The sequence below is a fragment of the Nannobrachium achirus genome, assembly GCF_963921795.1.
Source record: "Nannobrachium achirus genome assembly, chromosome: 7".
Taxonomy (NCBI): Eukaryota; Metazoa; Chordata; class Actinopteri; order Myctophiformes; family Myctophidae; genus Nannobrachium; species Nannobrachium achirus.
In genome coordinates this window covers 35714600-35739599 of record NC_137816.1, presented here as the reverse complement: position 1 = coordinate 35739599, position 25000 = coordinate 35714600, and the positions used below count along the sequence as shown (strand labels likewise).

The window sequence follows — 25000 nt, the reverse complement described above, 5'->3', positions numbered from 1 at the left end:
AGATCCGAGAATTACATTATCTCCCACAAGATTCCCAAAACACTGAGATATTTGAGGTTGGACAACATTTGCACTTTGATCTATTTTTTTCTCTATTTTTCTATTACTTATAAATCAGCTACTTAGTGGCTTGTGTTTGCAAAGACAGAATATATTTGAATATGCAGAATATAACAATATAGTCAGAATCTCATTATGAAATTATATTATTGTTATATATATACAATAATCATTCATGTTAAAGAATAACTGTTTAAACCATTTGGAGATAAATATTGAATTTGCAGCCTTAAGGCAGTGTGTGCGTCACGCACGCATGCGCGCAAACACACACACACACACACACACACACACACGCACACACACGCACACACACACACACGCGCGCGCACACACACACACACGCACACACACACACACACACACACACACACACACACAACACACACACACACACACACACACACACACACACACACACACACACACACACACACACACACACACGCGCACACACACACTTTGATTTGTTCTATTTCGTCTGTTTGACCAAGCTTATCCTTGGGCAATGAGTGTCCTTCATCAATCCACTAGGAACAGGGTAACCAGAACAAATGTTTTTTTTCCTCCTCTACAAAGATTGATCATGTTTCACACACTACCCTAAAATCTCTTATCTCCACGTGCAGGAGGACGGGTGCCTGCTGATGAAGTTTTACCACTTCTAGCCATTCATGTATAATTTAGTTTCAACGGATGCATACAACATTGTAGATAATTACAATATTCAGAAGTGTGAAAACTGGAAGTAAGAATGATGAAGTGTAATGTTTCATAACGAAATCATAATAAAGCACATTGAGTAACAGCGTCATTACCCCTGGAAAGCCTGATGACCAAGAACATCAATCTTTTATGACTTATATACTGTTGAGGCTCAGTTGGAATGTAATAGGCTTTGGAATGCAACACATTGGACTCAAGGAACAAACAATTTTTTTCTGTGTGGCAAAAAGTGACAAAGTAGGGAGGGTGAGTGATAATCATGCTACCCTTCATAAATATTATATAAAACATAAAATAAGAGCTAAAAACGAAACAACAGAATACTGGATGTGATTTACTAGTCTTTAGGTTTACTTTACACAGTAAAATGTGTAGTGAGTGTTCATTTAACTTAATTTGACAGTGTACTGTAATCAATTATATATTTGTGTAATATGATGATGCATGGTATGTGACTTAATGCACACATGGAGAGATCCATTTTGTGCATGGCTGATTATGTATCATTAAGCGTTTCTATATTCAAAACATGTCATTTCTAACATCTGTTATAGCTGCAAATCTTATAATCCTAAGGTAGCTGGTGGGGTGGGGTAGCAGTGTGGATGTCATTCTTTATAGTTAAATGACAATTTTTTGCACGCTGCAGTGTTCACAGCAGCTGTGATCTGGGTTTCCTCTACTATTATCTCCTCTATACTTTATTACATGGGTCTTCAACAGGGGGTCCGGTACCCCTAGGGGGTCCTCAGAGTTACTACAGGGGGTCCTCCAAACCTTTGTGTGATAGAAACCTTTTTCTCTTTTTTTTTATATTAACCACTTGAATCCTAGTGTCCATATTCTGAGAACTTTAGCCAAAAATAGCAGATCTACAGAGCGCGAGACGTTGTGAGCTTGTAGATCGTCTATTTTTGGCAAAGGGGTTTGGTGTAGAGGGGAAAAAGAGCAGACTAAGTACAGAGAGAAAGGTCAAGTTTATTACGTTTTGACGGTTCAAGTTACATATCTGAAAAGTGAAAACACAAACTGACATGAATCCAAAATACACTGATGATTGTGCTGTTAAACGATGAAACTATATGGAATCTGGGGGTCCCTGCTTCATCTCTCTCTCAGCTAAGGGGTCCTTGGCCTGATAACGTTGAAGACCCCTGCTCTATACTCTTCAGTCTAATTGTCAGATCGCCCCTAACAGCAGATCCTGCAGATGTACAGCATGAGTGAGACACAGGTTCATCTGAGGAACAACAATGTTTCTACAGTAAAGGAAGAACCTCCACATTTTCATTGTCTCCAAAGCATGACTCGACCATTACACACACAACTTTTCCGTTCACTAAATGATGAATCGTGTGACAGTCCTTCTAATCTAACACATGTGCCCCAGCCCTGTCACAGCCAAACAGTCATGCATGTCAGTGCTCGAGAGACAATCTTCAATTAAGGAGGAATCCTCTGAGTCAATTTGCCCTTCTTTCCCTTGGTGTCATGTCTCATTGTCTCATGCATGCTAATGTCCTTATGGGGGTGATCTCTGGCAGTGGCAGATGACTATTATAACCCTTTCGGTTAGCCGCATGGGAGGATGCCTTAAACAACCTCTGGACCAGAGCAGTGGCTGACGGTCTTTAGCCTAGATAAGATTTCCAATCATGGTAATAACGATAAAGAGATTCCAACCAGAAGGCATCTGACAGTGCTGAGGCAAACAGGTTGAAGTGTCATTAGCAAAATGTCAATGTGTGACTTGGGTCCCCGAAGCAGCTAAAAGAGGCTTCTCTCTGCCTTACAATGATGTGATAAAGATCGGAGACATTGTGGGATGTAATCATCCACTTGAGCTTGGAGGCCAGGGAGTAACCTTTTAGCATTTTTCTCCTCTCACTTTTTGAATGATTTCCCCCCCTTCCTTTTTTTCTTTTTTTAACCTTTGTTTAACCAGGCAAGTCATTAAGAACTGGCGGCCTGAATCAAAGGCTCTTGAGGGAAGGGATAAAATAATATCAAAAGTTAAAAACATTTCCAAGCATTAAGCTGGTTGCACACTGCTGCGTTTTTCGTTGCGAAATGCGTTTTTCAGGGCAAGGAGAGAGAGAGAGATAGAGAGAGCAAGGGACCGAGTGGTGCGCGAAACGGGCGGCAGTGTGCAAACGTGACTGACATAACGTGAGGTTGATTTTTTTATTCACGCGCTCCGAAATTCACTCCGATATTCGGCCCGAAAAACGCAGCAGTGTGCAACCACCTTTACTACATCATGACAGACATGACATAAATCATATATAGTCCAGAACACAAGCGTCGGTCAGACTATCTGCTACATCAGGCAATACAACAACAAGAGTAGCATACACAAGCAGTAAGACAAACAGGAAAAGCAAAACAGTGACAGCAAGAGAACAAAAATATACATGGGACAACAATGCATGGTAACTTTAGATACGGGATCACGTCTCAGGTTTCTGGGTAATATGGCACTGTAAGACAATAGTGGCATGAGGGGGAGGAGGGCTGTTCTTACAGCTCACTGAGCTTTCACAGCCATGTAACAGGATTCCTTTCAGTTGCACGATGCAGGATAAGGTATTATATATACAGTATATATACATATACTGCATTGTTTGTATAGATTATTTCACTAAGAATATTTTTCATGATAAACCTATTCTGCAGGTCATCATTTATTTATGATGGTTCATCTCTAACTTCCAGTTTCCTTGTTGCAAGAACCACAGTCTACGGTACTTTGCCTCAAAATTGACACAGTCTTGTTGCATTTGCATGGCTCTGCTTGCTGCCATGAAAATGTATTTTAAGTCTTACTCTTCCTGTTAGGCTACTTTTCACAGTTGACTTCAGCTCTATCATCCATCCTCAGTGTACCAGCATGGGGTGGCATTATTACGAACAGGAAGCCAACCATTTTCTCATTAATAGCACAGCACAGCAATCCAATGTTCAGAGCATAAGCCGGATGTCTTCTAGACTGTGCGTTGTTTAGGCTACGCCCTGTCAAATGGGCTGTAATCATTAGGGATCATACATGCAGACACTGATATGTGCAAACACTTCATTACCTTGCTGAATGCTCGTCTACCTCGAGGCAGATTTAGTGTCTGTCTGTCCCACTAATTAGTATTTTTCTTCTACGGTATAGTTTCAATCCAATGAGCACAACCGCTAATTAATAACATGAAAGACTTATAGTAGAATGTGGAAAGGAAGTAGACAATAAAGAGAAGAGGAGTAATTACTAAGAACGTGAGATTACCACTCAGACACTATACAGGCCGAAGGCTAACAGTGCATCATCCACAGTGACAAATCCCACTACTCTATAATGTGCCATATGCTTTGAGCAGAATGTGATGTGAGCTACACCACAGACCACCTACTATACAATCCTCACACACAAGTGTCTCTATTCTGAGGCAAAGAATCTGCAAAAATAGCAGATCTACAAGCTCACAACCCCCTTGCAAAGTGACGCGTTGTGAGCTTGTAGATCGGCTAGTGTTGACTGAAAAAAAGGAGTAGACCTAGTCAACTACGTTCATTATATAGGGTTCAAGTGGTTAATTCCACTTATGGTAGCATTCTTATGCTTGTTTCTTACCATTGTTGCTGTTGTCATCTACAAGGACGATCTCTTTGAGAAGATGAGAAGGTGTTCTGCTCATGGCGGAGTGAATAGACCGCAGGATGACAGACAAGGCCTCGTTCACAAAGATGAAAACAATGCTCACTTGAGGGAGATTTGAAGGATATGTAATGTTCCTGCATCTGTGGGGACAAATAAACAATTTGGAAATGTTATCATATAGTGTAGTGGAGATAAAGCAGGCTTTATTTATCAACTAGTGGTTAATTTAGAGATTTTCTGTCTTGGCAGGCTTACATGGCACTAGAGTACAAAATTAACTTGCAATACACGGCAAATCGAGCTAAATATCCCTGAAAGAAAAACTCATATAAAATATAGTTTAAGGTTCATTGGGTGGGAAAGCATCGGTGAAACAATAGGGTCAAAATCCATTTAGTCCAAATCATTTCATGAAGCTGAAGTGGATCCCTATTGATCTTAGAATTTTGCATTTAAAATGTATTATGGTCTATTAAATTTGATAGGGTTCATAACCGCATTCATTTTCGGGGCATTTTCGGAATGAGACAATCATGGCCAGAATACGAGGGCTAGTGTGTTTTAACACATTTCTTTACACAAATGGGGGTGGAACAAAATCCCAAATGATTTAAAATCTGCATACCTTGAATAGCCTTAAGAAGAAAAAAAGAAAGAGGAGTAAAATAGAGTAAAATAGCATGTGAAGCATTTGAATGTGATGAATTTGTATATTTATTTGTAATTTAATTGAATTTGATTTGTATTTTTATTTGAAATTGTATTCGTATTTGAGTAGACACTACTAGTGATACTACAGTATTGTGTATGCTGAATTGTTTATTGTATTTGCCCCAAATTGTCAATCAATCAATCAATCAATCAATCAATCAATCAATCAATCCATCAATTCACTTGATTTCATCGATCTACATATTTATACAGTGAGAAGTTAGCTATCTGTGTAAGAATTTTCTGTATCCCTGTCTGGTATACATACCGGTATGTCTGCTGTTCATGTTCTTTTGTATGTCATGTTCTTATGGGTCCCTCTTGAAAATGAGATGCTGAATCTCAAGGGGCTATCCCTTCAATAAAATCTTACAAAATCTTACAAGTGTACAGGGATAAGTGCTGTTCCTAAAATGAATTACATTTATTTGTAGGTATATGCTACCTGTAATCTTACCCATCAGGCCTGAGGTCTGGGATGGTCCTGTCTAATGACAGCCGGTCACTAAGGTAGCTATTATAACCATAGTACTGGAACAACTTCAGTGCTATCCTTTGGTTTTCCGGGCCCAACTCCTGGCCCCAGTGGGCAAACAGTGACGAGTCAGAGAATGACGTGTCCATCTGACCATTTTCTCCCCTCCCTGGAGTCTCTGTAGGAGGTGCAAGAAGACAAAAATAGTGACATATTATGGAATGTGAAACATATATTTCGAAGAGAATCCTGGTAGCTGACTCTGGTAGTGCATTGAGCACATAGTGGACCCTTTTCACAGATGTCTCAAGGAAGGTCCAACAGGGTAAACACAGCTGCAGCTAATAAAATGTACAGTTAGCACATTTGATTTAGGTGCTACGCTATGAAATGTTCCATAGATCATTTTCACAGGTAAACACAGTTGAAAGTAATTACATTAATTGTGGGTGTGTTTCATTTAGGTGTTGATGTGTGCCAGCATAAACCTCCTGCTGGCAGCAGCGTTTACCTGTCAAATGGCTGCAGTGAAAAGGGTTCACTGCAAAGATCCTGGTTGGATTCCAGCCACAGACCTGCACATCCTTCTCTATATACACTCAGTTTCTTGTGTTACTACAACTCTCCTCTAAATAAAACATAAACTGGCAAAGAAAATCAATCTAAATAGCAGGTAAGCTTTTCTTTTGTCCTTGAGAGAAATTGTGTGTTAAAAATTAATGAAGGATAGATTAGAGTGCAGTTAGTTTTGTCCACACTGCATTACCACGAAAGATCACCATTCACATTTGCCGTTTAAAACAGTGTTGTATGGTCCGGACATGAAATACTGTATTGTACGTTTACATTTTTTATTGTCACTTCTCATCTTATCTTCTGTTCTCTGTGATCAAGGAATTGGAAGTAAAGAAGGAAGAAGAAAACAAAAACCCACACACACCTATTTCCTTCTTATGAAGGTGGTATGTCGCACACAACCTTTCAATTTCTATGGCACTAGAGAACTCCCATCATCGGAAATATAACATGAATACACCTCCTTCACTTTGATGATGTAAGTACTAGGACTTATTCTATATATACTGTATTGTATACTGTACATTCTGGTTCTTCAACCACAGAGCACATAAGCGACAGATAAAGATGACATTATTTGGATGTAAATATCATGGTAGCCATACAACCCAATGAAGTTCAACATCAGGTTAGGCTGACACACTGATGTCTTGCAGTCACAGTGGAATAGAGTAGATATAGCATAAAGCTGCTATTTCAATGAGATATTTTTGAAGAGCAAAACACTGTGGCACAGCAGGAACAATTTTGCGCTGTTTGTATGTAGGCTAATCTCTGTGTGAGCCCTAATTAAAATACCACAGTACACACAAGGACATCAGCTTTGACTTATCATTTGATAGCCAGACTTGCTGATCAAAGCTTAGTCAACATCACCGTCAGACTACGACCTTTTTTTCATGTAATTTCAGGACATTATTAGATTAATCACATTACAGAAATAATACCCTTGGATATCTCTATATAGTGTGTGGGGGTACAGGTGTGTGTGTGTGTGTGTGTGTGTGTGTGTGTGTGTGTGTGTGTGTGTGTGTGTGTGTGTGTGTGTGTGTGTGTGTGTGCGCGTGCGTGCGTGCGTGTGTGTGCGTGTGCGTGCGTGCATGTGTGTGCATCCGCCCACTGTCACAGCCTATATTTATTTGGGCATGTTGTGCAAGAAAGACAAATTTGTTAGCAGTATTATTGTTAGTCTATCATGCACAAGAGACACAAGGTAATACGGTACGATATAATTATAGGTACAATAAGGTATGATAGGATAAGATAACACTGACTATCCTGACTCTGAACTTTGAAGGTGGTTTTTGATTATGTCACCAACTTGAACAATCCCTAGACATAGTTAAACAGTGGTGTGTAAATGTAAGTACCAGGACTATATATACTGTATACATTCTGGTTCTTCAACCACAGAGCACAGAAGCGACAGATAAAGATGAGATGATCGACAATATTTTTACTGAAATATCATGCTGAGCTAGCTATACAACCCAAGGTTCCACCAAAGTTAAACATGGTACAGTGCAGGAGTAGAATAGAGCAGAGTAGATATAAATATCACCACAAAATCTGCATAAAGCTGTTATTTCAATGTGATGTGAAAACTTACAGAATGTGGAGGAGAGAAAGAAAAGTGTGTGTGTGTGTGTGTGTGTGTGTGTGTGTGTGTGGGGGGGGGGGGGGGGGGGGTATAACATTTTTGACCAAGTTTGTTAACTGTAGTTATCCCCGGTATCCAGTTATTTTTTGCAGAGAAATAGAAATAAGAGAGAGAGAGAGAAGAAAGAAAGAAAGAAAGAAAGAAAGAAAGAAAGAAAGAAAGAAAGAAAGAAAAGAAAAGAATCCTAAAAGATCCAGCAGCTTTGCTGTGACTGTAACGCAAGTAGCCGCCTGGCTTTGTCACCAAATTCATAAAAAGTTCCTTTTGAACGCCTTAAATATATTCTGCCTTGTTGGTGGAAAGGATATTAAACTCAGTTTGAAGTTTTAATCTCTCTATTTGTAGCACAGGGCTTGAGGAGGTAGAATAGCATACTGTCTGTCCACATGAGGAATCGCATCCATCAACTCTTGTTGTCCTTGTTTTCCTTGCTTCAACGCCCTGGCATTTTATTAAATAATCTCTCCTCGCAATACTGCTTTAAAAGTTTCCCTTAAGGAAGGGGAAACTGATTTATTGGTTTGTATGAAAAAATTAAATCTTTTCATAGATGAATTTTCAGAATTCATTGGAAGCCAATAATCCGGAGTTGAATCTCCAGTTCGCCTGCTTTTTACCCTTAGGAGACAAAGCTAAATCTAAGAAATGTGTGGCAAGATCTGAGGAGACTATTGTTGATTCACAGGATTTCACGTTGCATAGTAGGGCCAGAGTCTAATAATGGCATGGCTTCCCTGTGAAATATGTAGCTGCACACTTTGGGTATGACATCATTTTGTAGGCAGAGGAGAATTTCTTCCCCCAGTTTCCGTTAATCTTTTTACTATTTACACATTTTTCTTCTCTTTGTTGTTGAAAGGAAAGTGTTAGAATTATACTTTAGTCGTTATTTTTGTCTCGGATCTGTTGAAATAGCGAGGGACAGAAAATGCTCTGGGGGCAGAGTTCTCCTCTGCCTACAAAATGATGTCACGGCTTAAAAGCCCCATACTCTACATTATCTGCAGCACTCCAGTAAGCTGTACATTATTTTCTTTAGCTACTCAAGTTCATACACCAGCACCAGAAATGTTGTTTCAGTCACAGCATTTGAGGCACTATTGCTAGCGGCCATCTTGTCAGTGGCATATTGCATCTTTGCATCTGTCAGTGGCATCTTTGCATAACAGAGTTGCAAAATGCATAATAGCACATTTTGTGTACATTTTAAATGAAAATCAGGGTGTAGTTGCAAAAGAGACAAAGACATATCCGGAAGCAAAATCTGATTACTACATCAAACCAAAAACCCATCTGTTTTTTAGTGAAAAGCAGAGCTACCATCTGGACTTCTTGTTGACAATTTGCGTAAAGACATCGTTGATGGATTTAGGGCAAATCTCTAGCCTGTCACATGAGGTTATTACCAAACTCGAGGTACTGTCGGGGAAAAAGGCCTGAGACTCGCACATACAGTAACAGTTCCACATCAGGATTATAGATTTTCTCTCAGACTGTGTGCCGTCTGCCCCACTTGTCATTTAGGTACACGCTGAGCCTCTGCTTTTCCCTGACAGCTCGATTCTGTCAGGCGTCCCACACACATGCCGTGTCTCTTGGCCAAAAGACAGGCTGTGGTTGAGCTAGAGACACGGCAACGACAAAAAACCAAACAACCTTCCATTGACAATGCATTAGTACGGCGCCCCCAGTGGCCATTCTCAGACGATACGGAGAAGATGTTTCACGCATATGTGTGAGTCCAGCCTCAGAGACTCAGAGTGAATGTGTGACGACCAAAACAACAGTCAGGTATCTTTGGGTGTAACCAAGTCTTGGTGAAAAGCAGGATAGTACAGGACTCACGGTACTCTTATTCATGGCTGACCATGTGTTACTCAGAATCATAGATGTCCTCTTTTGCGTGGAACACTGTCCTCTTGCAGGTTTTTGAAGAACGATTCCAAAGGATCTGCATATCTCCATAGTGGTATAGAGACCACAGCGCTTCCTTTGATCACAGTAAGATAGGGTGTGGGTGGTACTCGCACAATGCCATACCGGCCATATATAAAAAGCAAAACAAACAGCCGCACAGGTGTGTACCCGTGTTGCCCACAGAGCAGCACCACAGGAAGTGACGACTAAACAATCATCAATGAAAGAATAACACACCTGCAATACTGCTAACATGCAAGTCAGAATAGCATGTTCATTAAAGTGCTAGCTGTTATTTTGGGCATATAATATCTATCTATGAATTCACCGAATCTCTGTCTGTCTGACTGTACATGTATGACTGTCCTGTGAGCCTCTGGTCATGGAGCCTGCTTTTAAAAGCAGTACGTGACAACTGGCAAGCAAACCACAGCTATGCATAATGTAAGGGGTAGTGCAGCCGCAGGTGTTTTAGGGATAAGATCCAACGTGACATGATACGGTTATGAGCTTGTAGATCAGCTCAGCTTAAATAGCTGAAGCTCACAGCATCAAGTATAAAATAGGGCTGCCTTAAGTGGTTAAACTCTTAAACAAATTGAAAACACCGAACCTTTCAACTTCCAGTGTTCCGAAGCAGAGAGTGCATCTTAGGTCCTGATAAGAGAACCCAGTGATTGGACTGAGCAGAGGATAACAGTTCTAAAAGTGCTTCAATCCCAGCAAATGAGCTTGAAGCCTCATTTATTTCAAGCTTGTGCTGCTGATTAATTAGCCCTTCGTAGGCAATTTCCCCTGCAGTAAAACTCCAAAGCAGTGGGTGGGGTGTGGGGTTAGTGTTTTATGTTGATAGGATAACCTAGGCAACCTGTGCAAGCGGAGAGCATTGTCCCAAAGGAAGCTGCTTAAAAACATGAAGAGAATCTGAAGAGTCTATTCAACTACATGCCCATTGCCCACAGACCTCAGGAGTGGATCAGGACTGGAGGTAGAGCCCGGTGTGATACCTGGCTCCTCCTCCTAGCTGCTTGTTGAAGTGTCCATGAGCGAGACACTGAACGCCTAGCTGCTCCCAATGAGCAGGTTGTGCATGGTTAACTCCAACACTTGTGTGTGAATGCAGACCATTTTACCTTTGACAGCAATGACAGGCATGATAGGAATATCGATCATAGCGACCCCTCTCTTTAGCACAATTGACTGTTGTGGACCACCCTGCTTTTACAGTAAGCATGGTGAATGCTGATGACATTTTCCTCGGGTAGCACAAGTAGTCAGATCACACACACTGTTGGTTGTTGTGGGACTAGTTTAAAACACCAACCCCACTGAGGATGTATAGAGTCAGCAAAGCATGACGACTAACCTCAAGTTAACCACAGTACAATGCCCAAGGCAATGGGAGAGAGACAGAGGGAGAGGGAGAGGGAGGGAGAGGGAGGTGTGTGTGTGTGTGTGTGTGTGTGTGTGTGTGTGTGTGTGTGTGTGTGTGTGTGTGTGTGTGTGTGTGTGTGTGTGTGTGTGTGTGTGTGTGCGTTCGTGCATGCGTGCGTGTGTAAGCAGAAGCTAAGCTTGGCGTAGTGCAGCAGAAAGCGTGCTCCTATTGTGTGCACAGCAGGGGATGGTCTGTTAGGAATGTCTGTTCACCAGTAGAGAGGCTGAGGCTGAAAGATACCAGTTGGACTGAACAGGCAAACACTGCTGGTATGTGGTACTGTAACTGCATAGTAAAATCCTCAGTGTTCATTTAACTCTGCGTGTGTACAAATGTCACCAAATGGAGACGTACTGCAGGGCTTACATATCATAAGCAGAATCAAACCTATCTCTATTGTCACATCACACGATTAAAGGTGCAAAATATATATTTTTTGTGCAAGCTTTCAACATTGCAATCACAGGTCTGCAATGTTGAGAGTGTTTAAATAGTTAGAATAAGAGAGGATAGAGAACATAAAACACATCAAATAACAGAAAGACACAGTCAAAGTCTATCAAACATAAAGTGCATAATTAAAACGAATTGCAATGATAATGGCAATACGGAAGGCAAAAATATTTTTTGTTCATGTGGAAAACATACAGTACCAAGCAAAATAAATCACATCAAAGAACAGCAGGTATAAAAACACGGTTTTATATTCATGGTTAAAGAAAAGCATAGCAATATAAAAGCAGAAGGTTTTGAGTCATGATTATGCATGACATCAGCTTTAAGTACAGTGTACATACCGGTAACCAAGTTTTTGCCACAGCAGAGTGTAACGTGTAAACGATATGTGTGGCAGACTGTGTTGGGAATATTTTACACACTCCAAGTTTACATGCATGTTACAACAGGTACAATTAACACAGGATTTTACGGTGTGCACGCTGCAGCAGAATTGGACCATGCGCTTTTACATAAAAAATTTGAACCCCGGCAACCCTATTCTGGGGGGAACATTCGGCAAGAATACCAGATCTACAAGGACGGGAGGATGGGAGGACAGAGCTTTTCATCCGGTTAGCATCACCAGTGTCGAGCTCCGAAAGCGTCGGCAGGTTAGCATGTCACCAGCGTTAGTTTTACTTAGGGTTAGGGTTAAGGTTAGGTTTAGGTGGTAGGTCCTCCCATACAGGTTGTTAAACTGGGAGTTGGGGACTTAGCCAGTTCACCACTGTGTACAAGGCCGCGGAGTGGAGCGTCTCGTCCGTGGAGAGGCTGTGTCTAATCCGCGTTCCGTCCGCGGAGCAGACGCGTCTAATTCCCGTTCCATCCGCAGAGAGGACGTGTCTAATCCGCGGGCGGGAATGTAGTCTGCAGTCGTGGACACTCTGGGAGCTAGCCCGTCCTCATATATATATATATATATATATATATATATATATATATATATATATATATATATATATATTTTTTTTTTTTTTTTTCCTTAGGAATGCAACAAATACGAAAACATATCATTGAACTCAAGTCTCCATGGCGTGAGTAATCAATAGAAAAAAAAGTCATTTTGGGGGTGAACTTTAATAATAATATATTACCAGTAAGACGCCTAAAAATTGTTGTAGCCTACAAAGATCCATGTAAAACAGAAAAAAACTAGCAGAGTGAAATTCTTGGGGACCGCAAGCTACTGTGAAACTGCAGGAAACAATTTGACGTTTTCAGGGCACAACAGACCATTTAACAATATCCAATTTCGACACAATGTACAGTAGGTTAGAAACATATATCTAACTTGCTGATATTCTTCAGTTCACAGTGATAAGACCGCCACACCATGTACAGTGATTTTATCTCTTCTGTTTCCATTTCCTTGTGCATTTGGAATGGTAAATACCCTGCATTTATAAAAACAAGTCGTTATTCTTTCTGACACCCTGGGGGTAAATCGTGTGGTGATACAGTAGATGTTTTACCTGTACACTGCCCTCTGCATATGCATTATCTCGAGGACCCAAAATGTAAGCAATTGTCTCCTTTATTTAATTATTTGCCAAAATCAGTTTTAAAGCCTATGATAGCAGCCATCAGAGTGCATTCCGGACTGATTTCTACAAATATATAGTATGTTTCAAGGATTTTCAGTATTTGTGATCATTGCTTTCTTTTTGTTACGGCTAATTTGGACCATGGACTTTACTTTTCTACTGTATGTTATGTGGATCACAATCTACCATGTCTACTGTATGTTATGTGGATCACAATCTACCATGTGTATTGTACCACCATTTAGTCAGGAAAACTCACATCAAAGTAGATTTAAGCATTTATTGCAACAAATGGAATACAGCTAAACTTGGTGTTAACTGTTAAAAGCTCCGCTTTCTGAGATGTTCCCTGAATTGTATCCAAGCTGCTTGCTGGGCAAAATCAGGGAATGTTAAGCATCCCCCATAGGGATACAATAGTAGCACGATAACAAGACATTTACATAATTATTAGCTTGAATCAGCAGACATAAAATAACAAGTATCTGAGCCTATGCCAGACTCTGGCCACTGACACTGATTAACTCATTATGTGCCTATCCCGAACATGTTCGGCTTTATTTCAATCCAATACAATTTTTTTTTATTAATTGACTTACCCTGAGCTGCTTGTAGAGTCGTGGGTGGTCCTGGCTCGTCCTACGCTAGCCAGCTAGCCATTTTACATGGTCCGACGATATATTCCATTAAAAATGGTTTAAAATACATTTTTGAGCCCCCCAATGTTCACCAAATGTTCAGCGCCGCTTCCGGAACGTAGTCCAATATGCCTATCCCGAACATGTTCGGCTTTTTTAATGAAATGAATTATTTTATCGGAGGCCTCAACGAAGCCCCGGTCTAGACGTCCATCCATGCCCGGGACTTAGACTCGGCCATCCATGGGCCGTATTCGCGCTAACGGCCGCATCGCGCCGCCCACTCCAATAATAAATCACATCTTTAGACAGGATTTTCTCCGGATTGTGTTCCCAGACCCAAAGAGAAAGTTTTTTGCGGCTGAAATAGCTTTAGATCGCGCTTCTAAATGGGTTAGCATTTTGGCTACGTGTCAGCTAGCTTCCTCCTCTCGTCCTCCATAGCATTGACTGGAGTGAAAACACAAGCCAGTTGGGGGAGGGTCAACGAAAGCTATAATGAAGGTCTATGGATACATTTCTGGCACTCTAGCGCCCCTTGTGGCCGGATGGCACTGTATGAGTTAAAAGGTGGAGGCTGGGGGTGGAGGAGGCAGCTAAGCAGCAGCGGATCCGAAGCTTCGGATACAAGACAAGCAGAGCTATAGTGAAATCAAGCCAAATTCAAAGGAGACTCCCATATAGAGCGTGAGCTCTGATTGGAGTATGACATAATGACCAGCAGAGTGAATGAGGAATAGGAAGGCGCTGACTGACAGCTGATTACAGCTGAGGCGGGCGAGACTCACGTGTCCTGCATAAACTAACGCTATGCTTCATTTTGTGTCATGGTTAATGTCCATGAACATACCTGCTGCTATGTTATTGTTCCTCATGTCTAACCTCATTTACATACTTATAGCTGGATATGCTATGTACAGTATGTAGATATCTTTAGTTAGAATTCTTCCTTCTTGCTCCCCCTCTTTATTCTTTTCTCTTTCTGAAAACAAGAGTTTACACAAAAACTAATTTCACCCGCTTCTTTACGCCTGTAAACCTGTGATGTGACAATAAAGTTGATTCTGGTTAGTTTTTGGAGCGGTGAAAGCGCTCCCAATCGACAGGTATGTCTGTGGCTGGCTGGCTATGTGGCTGGCTGGCTGGCTGGGTATGTCCGTAGCATGGCAATACCTTGAGTGGCCACACAAGTTAAAGGAGGGGCGCTGTTGTGCAGGCACAGACACACACACACACACACACACACACACACACACACACACACACACACACACACACACACACACACACACACACACACACACACACCCACACACACACACACACACACACACACACACACACACAGATTCACCGCTCCACTTCGAACCGAGGTTTGATTTTTCCAGACTAACTAGAAACCCTTACATAATCCATATGTTGATGATGAACTGATGACTTTACTAACATAATCTAAAAAAAAGTAATATTTTATGTCAACACACACACACACACACACACACACACACACACACACACACACACACACACACACACACACACACACACACACACACACACACACACACATTTTATAGCAAATTGCAAACTTGCACCCCCACCAAGGAAGAGCACTTTTTCTAGTTTATGTGTGCTTCTGTTTTTGTTGGGTAAAGTACTTTGCTTGGAAAGATGCTTGGAGGAAGGCATTTTTACAATGTTGCAAACAACATGATTTTGCCTTATAGGCAAAGGGAAATAACAACCCCTTACGCAACAGAGGTGTTATAAGAGGCTGAATGTTGTCTACTCTATTGCACCTTTAATCTGTTGCAATATTGATTGAGCCTTCAAACAGGGGCATCTGTAAAAGTCCATGCATACAGTATGACTCGTGGTGTGGTTTAAATCCTCACAACAATTCTCTCTGTTCAATAACTGTATGTCAAGTATTTTTCTCCCCCCCAAATCATTCCTAAAGGAGCTTGTACCTTTTTCTCTGCTCTATTTTTTGCCTTGATTTAGTATTCCACATCCTATGAATTATGCATACACTTAATCCATCAGAATTGGGAAGTTCAGAATTTGAACCCTCCACCAAACGCAGACCATATACCGGTAGCTACAGTATATTATGCCTGGAGAGGGCAACGAAAATCCCTGCCCACATAAAACTATCTCTCTCAACCGGGTTTTGATAACATTATGGTCTCATAAGCATATATGCATTAGTGTCCTTTATGCGTCTATGTCACAAACTAGCTCCATATGCAAGGTTGAGAGTCAAACCCATTGGCTGAGCCTGTTTTGCTTGTTCATGTTTTGGGCCACTTCTCAACTTTTGCTTAAACCAGTGCTCTCGTTCCTGGGGTTTTGGACGAGACAATGACTACAAACAACAGGCAAGTCACTGCCTTATTGGTGTCAAGTTATGGGGTGCTTGTTTTGACTTTTGATTACTGAATATCCCTACATAGTACTAATGCTGCATTCAGTCAGTGATGCTTTGATTGTATCGTATGTGTCGTATCACTCCTCGTCTGAGTTGTGTGTACTGCGTTAAACACGTGAGTGCTAGTCTGAAAAGCTGATTTGATAAGTAAAACTCTATATTAATGCTTTGGAAATGTGCAGAGCACAATAAACTACTACCAAACTAAAAACATGATTTTTGATCTGATATGCCTGAAAATGCAACCAGACAGTCTGAAGTTTAATGTCATAAATGTGTCATGTCAAATCCAAACTAAAAGCTCTAACTGTGCAACAGCTTAGGACAATGAGAACAAGATTTTGATGCAGCCGATAATTTATCAAAACAGCTGTCATCGTCCCCATTAAAGTTTTATGAGAGTGCTGTTTTGGGCAGACTGCATGATTAATATCCCTGCAGCAGCAGCAGCAGCAGAAGAAAACGTCAAAGTGTTCAAAACTATCTTTAGAATTATGTTCACTAGTCATCACAGCAGAGCTTCTCAAGATCATTGTCTCCGCCAGGGTGAAAGGCATGGCCAAGACTGTCTATGTTTTGCTAACCTGGCATTAGCCAGACTGATAATGTGGATTCACTCGCACGTTCCTCCAAGGTATCAGTCTGAACTTCGGCACCATAGGGAGCTTATTTCTTGTCACATTGCTCCCTTCAGAAAACACTAAATATATTTTAGAAATAGAATGAACGGTTTTCATAACATTAGTGTCAGTAAGTTTGATAAGCAGGTACACTGCATTAGCCTGGCTCCAGCCCATAGACCCGCCCACTCTCTGAGCAGACAAGCTTCAGCTGAGTCCGAAATCAGGCTAACAACACTGCATAGTTACTTTTAACGGACTTGTGTTACTAGAGTGTGTTTAACGTGTGCTCTGCAGGCTCTGTGAGGAATGCAGGGGAGAGGCGGTGGAGTTAGGAGCTTTAGTCGGCAGTTTGAGGATCCAATGGAGTTAGGAGGATTTGTCAGAAGCGCCTTTTAATATTTTTTATTGGTTCAAATTTGTTTTAACCAACACAACACACAGATGTAAAGGGTGTTCTATAGCATTGATTTATGAAGATTTTTAAATGCTGAAAAATGTTGGTGTCTGCCTGACAGCAACAATATACATATGCACCTTGTGATTCCAAGTACAACCACAGGTGTATCAGCCACTAAACAGTTGGAGGTTAAAATGTCATGCTTAACCATATTTACTCTGGCATCCCTATTGCGGGCATGTTGTTACAGGTGAGGTTTCTCAAAAATAGCATAGGCCCTAGGCTATGTGCTCCACCATATGGTGTGTGTTGCACAGAACAAAAATAGAAGATCTACTGGGCTTTTTAATCTTTATTTTGATTGTAAAAAATAGAATACAACATTTGACCTATGACGAATCGGTAGCACTTTATAATAACTAACACTATTAGTTAAGCCTTAGTTAAGCATTGTAATACTTAAGTCATCATTTGTTGTTTACCTTTTTTGTGTGTGATTGTGTGTGCAGAGCTGCCTCTAAGAGTGGGTGTGGGTAACAGGCAGACAGGTAACAGGCCCACAGTATCTATTGTTCATGAGCTGGTTGCCTGGTGGAACAAGCTGTCCCGGAGCTGTCCCCAAGGGAATGCACGTTCCTAAGATCACAACAAGCACTGTTGACCATGAAACATACACCCCCTCTCTCACCTTTCCCAGAGAGTTCTCTCAACCTGTCTATGTGAACATGGAGAACCCAGGGGGTACGAAAAATGGCATGGTATGGTATCTCCTCCGACAACCAAGTCTCAGTGAGGCAGATTATTTTACAACACCTTGTTTCCCGCTGGAATGAGATCCTTGTTCTCAACTACCACAGCTTGTCCAAGGATTGTACGTTGGCTAGTAGGATACGGGGAAGGAAACTGGGGATGGTTGGCACACCGCTCCGTTCTTCCTGGCCCGTGGCGTAGCGTACCTCCGTGGTAGGGCTGCCGCCGTGTGTGGATCTTCCACATTTGGTGAGAGCAGGGGTTCCCAGTATGAAAAACTCTGTATTGATCCAAAGCGATTGTCAAATATCTTACGTCCAGTAATATGTCTCTGTCTCACCTCAAATAGCTGGCTACTTTAGAGGTGAAAATCATACAAAGAAAAAGTAAAATAAGCTAAAAGCAACAGTACAAGGTCGATGAGGAGCACAAAACGAGGCAACCATGCACGCTGCCATTTTGTTTGAACTTTCATATGAAACGGGACTTTGATTATCCTCAGTGAGGAGGTGCTCCACCGGCTATCTGTCTGTCTGTCCGTCTGTCTGTCATGTCACATCACACTTTTGCCCTTACTCTTATCTCCACCACCGTTGCCCCTATCCATGCAAAACTTTGCACACACACTCCTTGGATGGCAAATCACAACCCCCGCCCCTGATTTCTCACATGGCCCTCTTCTAGAGGCACCATCAGGCCGATTTTTGCAAAACACATTTTTGGACATTGCTCCAACAGATTCTGGCCTAAAATCACGCAAAGCAGTACACAGTATTTCTAAAGTCATGTCATCAACATGGATCTGTCCCATTTCCCATATTCCCTCCAGATTGGCTACGATTGCCTTCTAAAGTTTGTGTATGCGACCTGGCGGTCGCTTATCTCCCGATTAGGGAGTCTTACTGGTATAATATAGTATGGACAGTCAGCAACTGCACAGTTCAAAACAACATGGATAAGACCATCGCTTCAGAAATGGATTTTAAAGAGTGGAGTGGCACTTAGTGGAAGGATATAGCTCCAGGACCCACATGTACGTTTACTGTCAAACAGTTTCCAGGGTTAGCCATTGCCCTGATTGTGTTGTTGAATAAAATGTCAAGCAACATTAATGTACAGTGCATATGTTTAGTTTTGGGGCAAACCTTCTATTTCAGGGCAAGTGACTGATGCAAGGAAGTTTTTAGCAACACTGTGAGCCATTCAGTGTTCCGTTGTTAGGGTTAGTTATATTTGTCATATGACAAAGTAAATAGGAACTGCGTTACATAGTTAATCAGTTAAGTGTATCAGGTGGGAGACAGTGTTCTGTGTTCTTCCCACTCGGTAGAATGTGATGAGCCTGGATGGCTTTGGAAGAGCGGCAAATTCTCTCGTTAGAACACATCAGGCGCTGGCACGTCTCTTCTGACATTTCCCTCTTGTCGAGGCTCTTGTCGAGGGTAAGGGGTGTGTCTTGGGGTTCTGCCTCTCCCTCATTGTTCATTCCTAAGAGGGGATATGCAGTGGCAGAAATTGGACAAAGGGTCATGTTTACTTCCCACAGTCTTCTCAGTCATCTCTCCACCTTTCTGTTCATCTCTTCTCATTAAAGTACTGACATCTCCCCTACAGGACGTGACTTAGATTTTCAAAGACGTTCCCGTTCTTTGTGAGAACATTTCCTGGACCAGAAATGTTGTGCTAGGCCTAATGCAGAAATCCCTGTTCAAGTTCATTCGTATTCATGTTGGATAATGATACCATATTAGAAAAAATGCCGAAATATTTTAGCTCCTTTTGAACAAAAGAAGCCAGGTATCTTGGAAATACAGGAGGTCCTTATTCCTCACAAAGTGAATTCAAAACATTTCAGTCACTTGCAATGTTTCCTATGCCAACGTTTGAATATAGCAGAATAATGAGACCCTAGTCAGTCGAGGTACACCCCCTAGAACCTGCACGCTCACATCTGATTGCCTGAGCAACGGGCGAGTGATTTTGAATAAAAGCTCTCTGTCTCTTTTCATCTTGGAAGTCTCCTTCTGTGAGCTGTGCTCTAGACTACACATGATTCCTCCTTGAGGGTTGTTTTCTGGCAAAGCTGGAGCCTCACGGCACAGACAGGAATCGAACAATTCTCACCACTGCAGGATAATATCAAAACCACTTTAGAGTTCATTTCACAGTGGCTAATGAACAGAAGCCGCCAAAGGCAAGTGAACACACAGGTGGGAGAATTGAATTAAAACATTGCAAACTACATCCATCGTACAGTGCTGAGGCCAATTACGTGTTGGCACTGAAAATCACTTTGGTGTCATTAAACATTTTCTACAGGTTCACAGGCCTCAGGTTTTGCCCTAGGCCTGGTTAGAACAGAATAATAAATAAAAAAATGTAAATGTAAATCTGATCTGTGCCACATGAAGAAAAATACATACCTATGCTTATAATACGCATATATTTACAAAGAATGAGTGTCATAATATTAATATCAATGTTACTCAAGGTTTTATTGTAAAAATGCAAATAAGTTGAAATCCTTGATTCATTTAATGGAAATCGAGCGATACACAATAGTTTCCATATTTATAAAGATACGTTGTCTGTGTTATTTTGGTTATTGAAAACAATTTACCATATCATTTATATTTTTTGTTTTGTTATATTTCTCTACAATGCTGTCGTTTGCTTGAATGTCGTATAGGCTGGCAACATGAAGTCTGAGATCATTACACTGGAGTTACACCGTTCCCATGTGGATTGTGAGATCCACATCATTAGAGTTTTCTGAAGAGATACAGATTATTCCACAGTACATTAAAAAAATACTCCTCCGATTTTGTGTTGAATACAGTTAATCATCTTCACTTAATCTAGGATATCCTTATCGTTCGTTCACAGTGCCCTATTGTGTCAAATACTAGACTAGTAGTAATCTACTTTCTGTGTAAGCAGCATGCCTCATTGTCTGATCTGGATACTACAACCACAGCTTTAAGAAAGAACATTAAATATGAAATGTGTGTATATAATTGAACTGAATGAGACTAGCAGGACCCTGCCAGAGACCTCAAGAGCTGCTAGCCAGCAAATCGGTGCTGTTGGAACCCACACACGGGCACCGGTTATGAGGATGTCCCACATTAACATACCGGTACATGGATGTATTTAAGAAAGGTGCAGGAGCCAACGAGCTGGCCAGATGTATGGAGAACCGGGATGACTGGAAGCGACAATGGAGGGCTCGTCTGAGGATGACCTAGAGAATGTCGCTCAGTTATTGTTGTATTTACGGAAGAATAACCCAAATCTCAGTTCACCACTCAGCACTAGCTAGCCTAGTGATAAGACATGTCTTCGGGGCATAGAAAAGTACGAAAAAGCTTGAGCTAAGTCATTCAGGCTGTGTAACAATGATTCATACAATGTTAGTCATCTATTAAAATGGTATCATAAATATAGGGCCTTGAACAGAGGGTTTTATGTAAAACCCACTGAGGCAGATGACTGTGTGCCTGGGAGTTGTATGTACTGTATGCTGATGAGTGGGTGCAGGTGAAATGTTGCAGGCAATTGTAGACATGATAAGAACAAGAGTTATTTGAACAATAATTTTGAGTAAAGCACTGTATGGTACTATGCTGAACCTTTTTTATTTCCCCAGACAACTGGCACAAGCCACTTCAATATAAAATAGCAACAGATAAAATTGCAACTGAAAATTACTTTCAGGATTTATCTGGCATCAGAGGCCAACAAACTGATATTTTCTGTTGATTGACTGGCACAAGTTAATATTAATTATCATATTGCCTGAGTCAATACCTGATTCTGACATTATTCTTTGATAATACACCTATTAAGTAGTTCTGAACAAATTGCCTTATCAACGTGTCAAATCACTGTTGTTCTATTTGCAGGAGGTTGTGTTGGCAACATCACAACATGACATGCATTTTCAACATGAAATGCCACAGAACAGAACACAAATAGACATAATTTATTTAATTTTTATGGTTGTCCAGCTACTGAAATCTCCATAATGCGAGACGGAGTGTTTGACTCTGCAAAGACCATTTCAAATTTATTACAGATTCACAATGAATTTTAAAGTACATGTTATCATGAAATATTTGGTTATAGACAGCCTCCCAGGCACTGTATCTACGTACTGTAGATACAGACCTGGGAGGCAAACAGTAGCAAAAATACCTACTAGATGACCAAACATCCAGTCAACATATAGCATTTAAAAGGCTGCTAAGTTCTTGTTTTTTCCTCGCCCACTTCATCTTAAGATAATGTTCGCATGGCATGATGTATGATGATGGTCTGAGGACTGAAAAATCCACTCCGTGTCACTTTTTCACTATGTCACCTTTTCTTTTACTTTGTAATGACAAAATATATATTAATGCATCCAAAGAGCCTCAATGTCATTCTGTCAGTGTGCAAGCCTTTTCTGTTATTTGTGGACTCCACGTGGCATATATATGGTCTTTGAATTTGGGTGACAGGCACAGAGAAAGAGACCTTTCATGGCAGCATCAGTTGTTCAGCTGGTGTAGGGATTGATATGATTTTTTCAGGAGGGGAACATCTTGATTTATAACTGGATGATGGACAAATTGACATGGAAAACTAGGATCAATGTCCAGCACACTGTAAAAGAGAGTTAATTTAATGATTTTAATGTTTTTACTGTGTAGGTCTGCTAGATAAGCTCTCATGCTGTATGTTCCGATTTTGACTGTGTGTAACCCCTAATGAAAAAGTAACACACATTGCATGGCCAAACATAGCATTTATATATTTTGCAGCAAACATCACAGGAGATCAGTATCTGTTTGATTTATGAATCAGGCACCCAAAGATGCACCATTTAATGTATTTGCTGAGAAATGGATGTGCACAAAATCTCAATCTCATGACTGCTAGAACTGTGTGCCCACTAGATCTTGTGGCCATGAGATCAGGATCTCGTGAGCACATCTTATATCTTGTAAATTATCTTGTACATGCAGAGAGAGTGGTATATAATATAAGGTGAGCTACAAGGTGTTCCATTAGAACTGCAAGGTGTATCTTTCCAGTCAGTGTCTACTAGATGAGATCTATTTTTTGTCATTGCAATGTAATTATGTTTTACATTTTTATTAACGTTTTATCTAATAGAAACACAAATTAAAAGATGGGGATGGGTACTGAAGTCGATACTTTTAATGGTATCGAACGCATGACGTCGATACTACCGAGTATCGGTTCACTTAAAAACAAACAATACCTTGTTTCGAAACTCTTGAACACACCTACTGTATGGCCGGTCGCATCCCTAACAGTTAGGCTACTGAAAGTTTAATGCTTTATTATACTTGTTACTGAGAAAATAGCAGACAATAGCTGATAATGTCCATTATGATGATCCAACGTCTATACTCTCCGGTAAGGTAAATAATAATAATAATGATAAATAAAAAGTATCGAAAACCTTATCGAAAAAGGTATCCTATCGATTCCCAGGTATCGAGTATCGTATCTGTCACGGGCAGCCGTGCCCTATACATGCATACACACACAATCAAGGACCGTGCAGTGGCGTGCACACACACCTCACAGCTGAGTCAACCTGATCAATTGACAACCAGCTGGATTGGAAGTGACTGTTCCATTGTGTTGTATATATTTGTACAAAGGACATTTTAAGTAATTTAACTGAGTTTAAATGTGTATGTGGGTTCATTGTCACTGAAGTTAATTATGTGTTGGTCGCCTGTCTCTCCTCTGCAGTGCTGGCAATCTTGTTGATTGGAATGGGCCAAGCACTGTAGAGGAGGAGGGGTGTCTGTTTTGGTTATTTGGTAGTTGTTTATTGTTTGTGTTTGGTGCTTGAAATATTTATGGAAGTATATTTATTGAAAATGAGTTAAAGAAGCACAGGTAATTGTATATCAACTCATGGGCCGTGGTTTGCCTTGTTTGAGATAATTGATTCAATTATTACTTTTGTGCTTGGTTTGCCCCACCTGTTTAAGAGCAGGCATGCTGTTGGTGAGGTAAGTTCAGTGTATGTCGTGAGGCTTGTAAGAGACAGCATCAGGGGAGAGCTGCTAGGGGCCTCATGGAGGCATAGCCTTGTAGCAGTGTCTTAAGTTCCTGTTTGTTGTTTTTCTTAAGTTTAGTTTCAAATGTTGATTCTGTTTCCTAATTTTGGAACGTTTACTTTTGGCCAGTATTTATTTTTGTTAGTACTGTCGCTGGCTTTCACTGTCTGTCTTGCGAGGTAAATAAAATACCAACAAAATGTACTCTGCTTTGTGGAGCCTCGAACCGTCGACCAGCCTTTCCACAGTATCGATTCAAAGGTGAAAGGTACCCATCCCTATTAAAAGATGATGACGATGTTGTGGCCATGAGATCATGTATGAGGACATTTTTCGGCCATGACATAAACTGAACCACGGCAGCTCACGTCTCCTCTCATGGCCTTAAGGTGTAGCCTTTTGCCTGCATTTTGCTAATTTGTTTTCTTTCATCTAGAAGTCAAACGGCTGAATGGACAAACTGCCGCATTGTGGATACAAACTCATGGCGAGGACTCACCATGCCTCATATCTATACTATCATTTTGCGAATGTCTGAGTGAGTGAGTGTCTGTCTGTCTGTCTGTCTGTCTGTCTGTCTGTCTGAAACAGCGTTTCTCCTCAGTGGCTGGAGCAATTGATCTGAAATCGCATCACCATTAGCATATGAACACACCTGACATAACTGTGAAGCCTGTTTGTCACTTTCACAAATCATATGCTGTATATTAGCATTTTTATGGTGTATCTACTATCTATTCTGCATCTAGCATGAGGCACATCTATTCTGCATCTAGCATGAGGCAAAATGTTTAACCAGCTGTGTGTGTGTGTGTGTGTGTGTGTGT

The 25000-nt window shown here is 41.0% G+C and overlaps 1 protein-coding gene across 1 annotated transcript in view; it reads right to left on the bottom strand.

Moving 5' to 3' along the window:
* Positions 1-25000, bottom strand: part of galnt18b (UDP-N-acetyl-alpha-D-galactosamine:polypeptide N-acetylgalactosaminyltransferase 18b) — a gene marked incomplete at its 3' end in the record, with an annotated part of 87510 nt that overhangs the window by 37286 nt on the left and 25224 nt on the right. The window contains exons 2-3 of the mRNA XM_080729557.1: positions 5601-5796; positions 4406-4572 (exon numbers count right to left, since the gene is read on the bottom strand). Of these exons, the coding sequence (XP_080585683.1) occupies positions 4406-4572; positions 5601-5796 (363 nt within the window). The remainder of the gene's footprint in view (positions 1-4405; positions 4573-5600; positions 5797-25000) is intronic.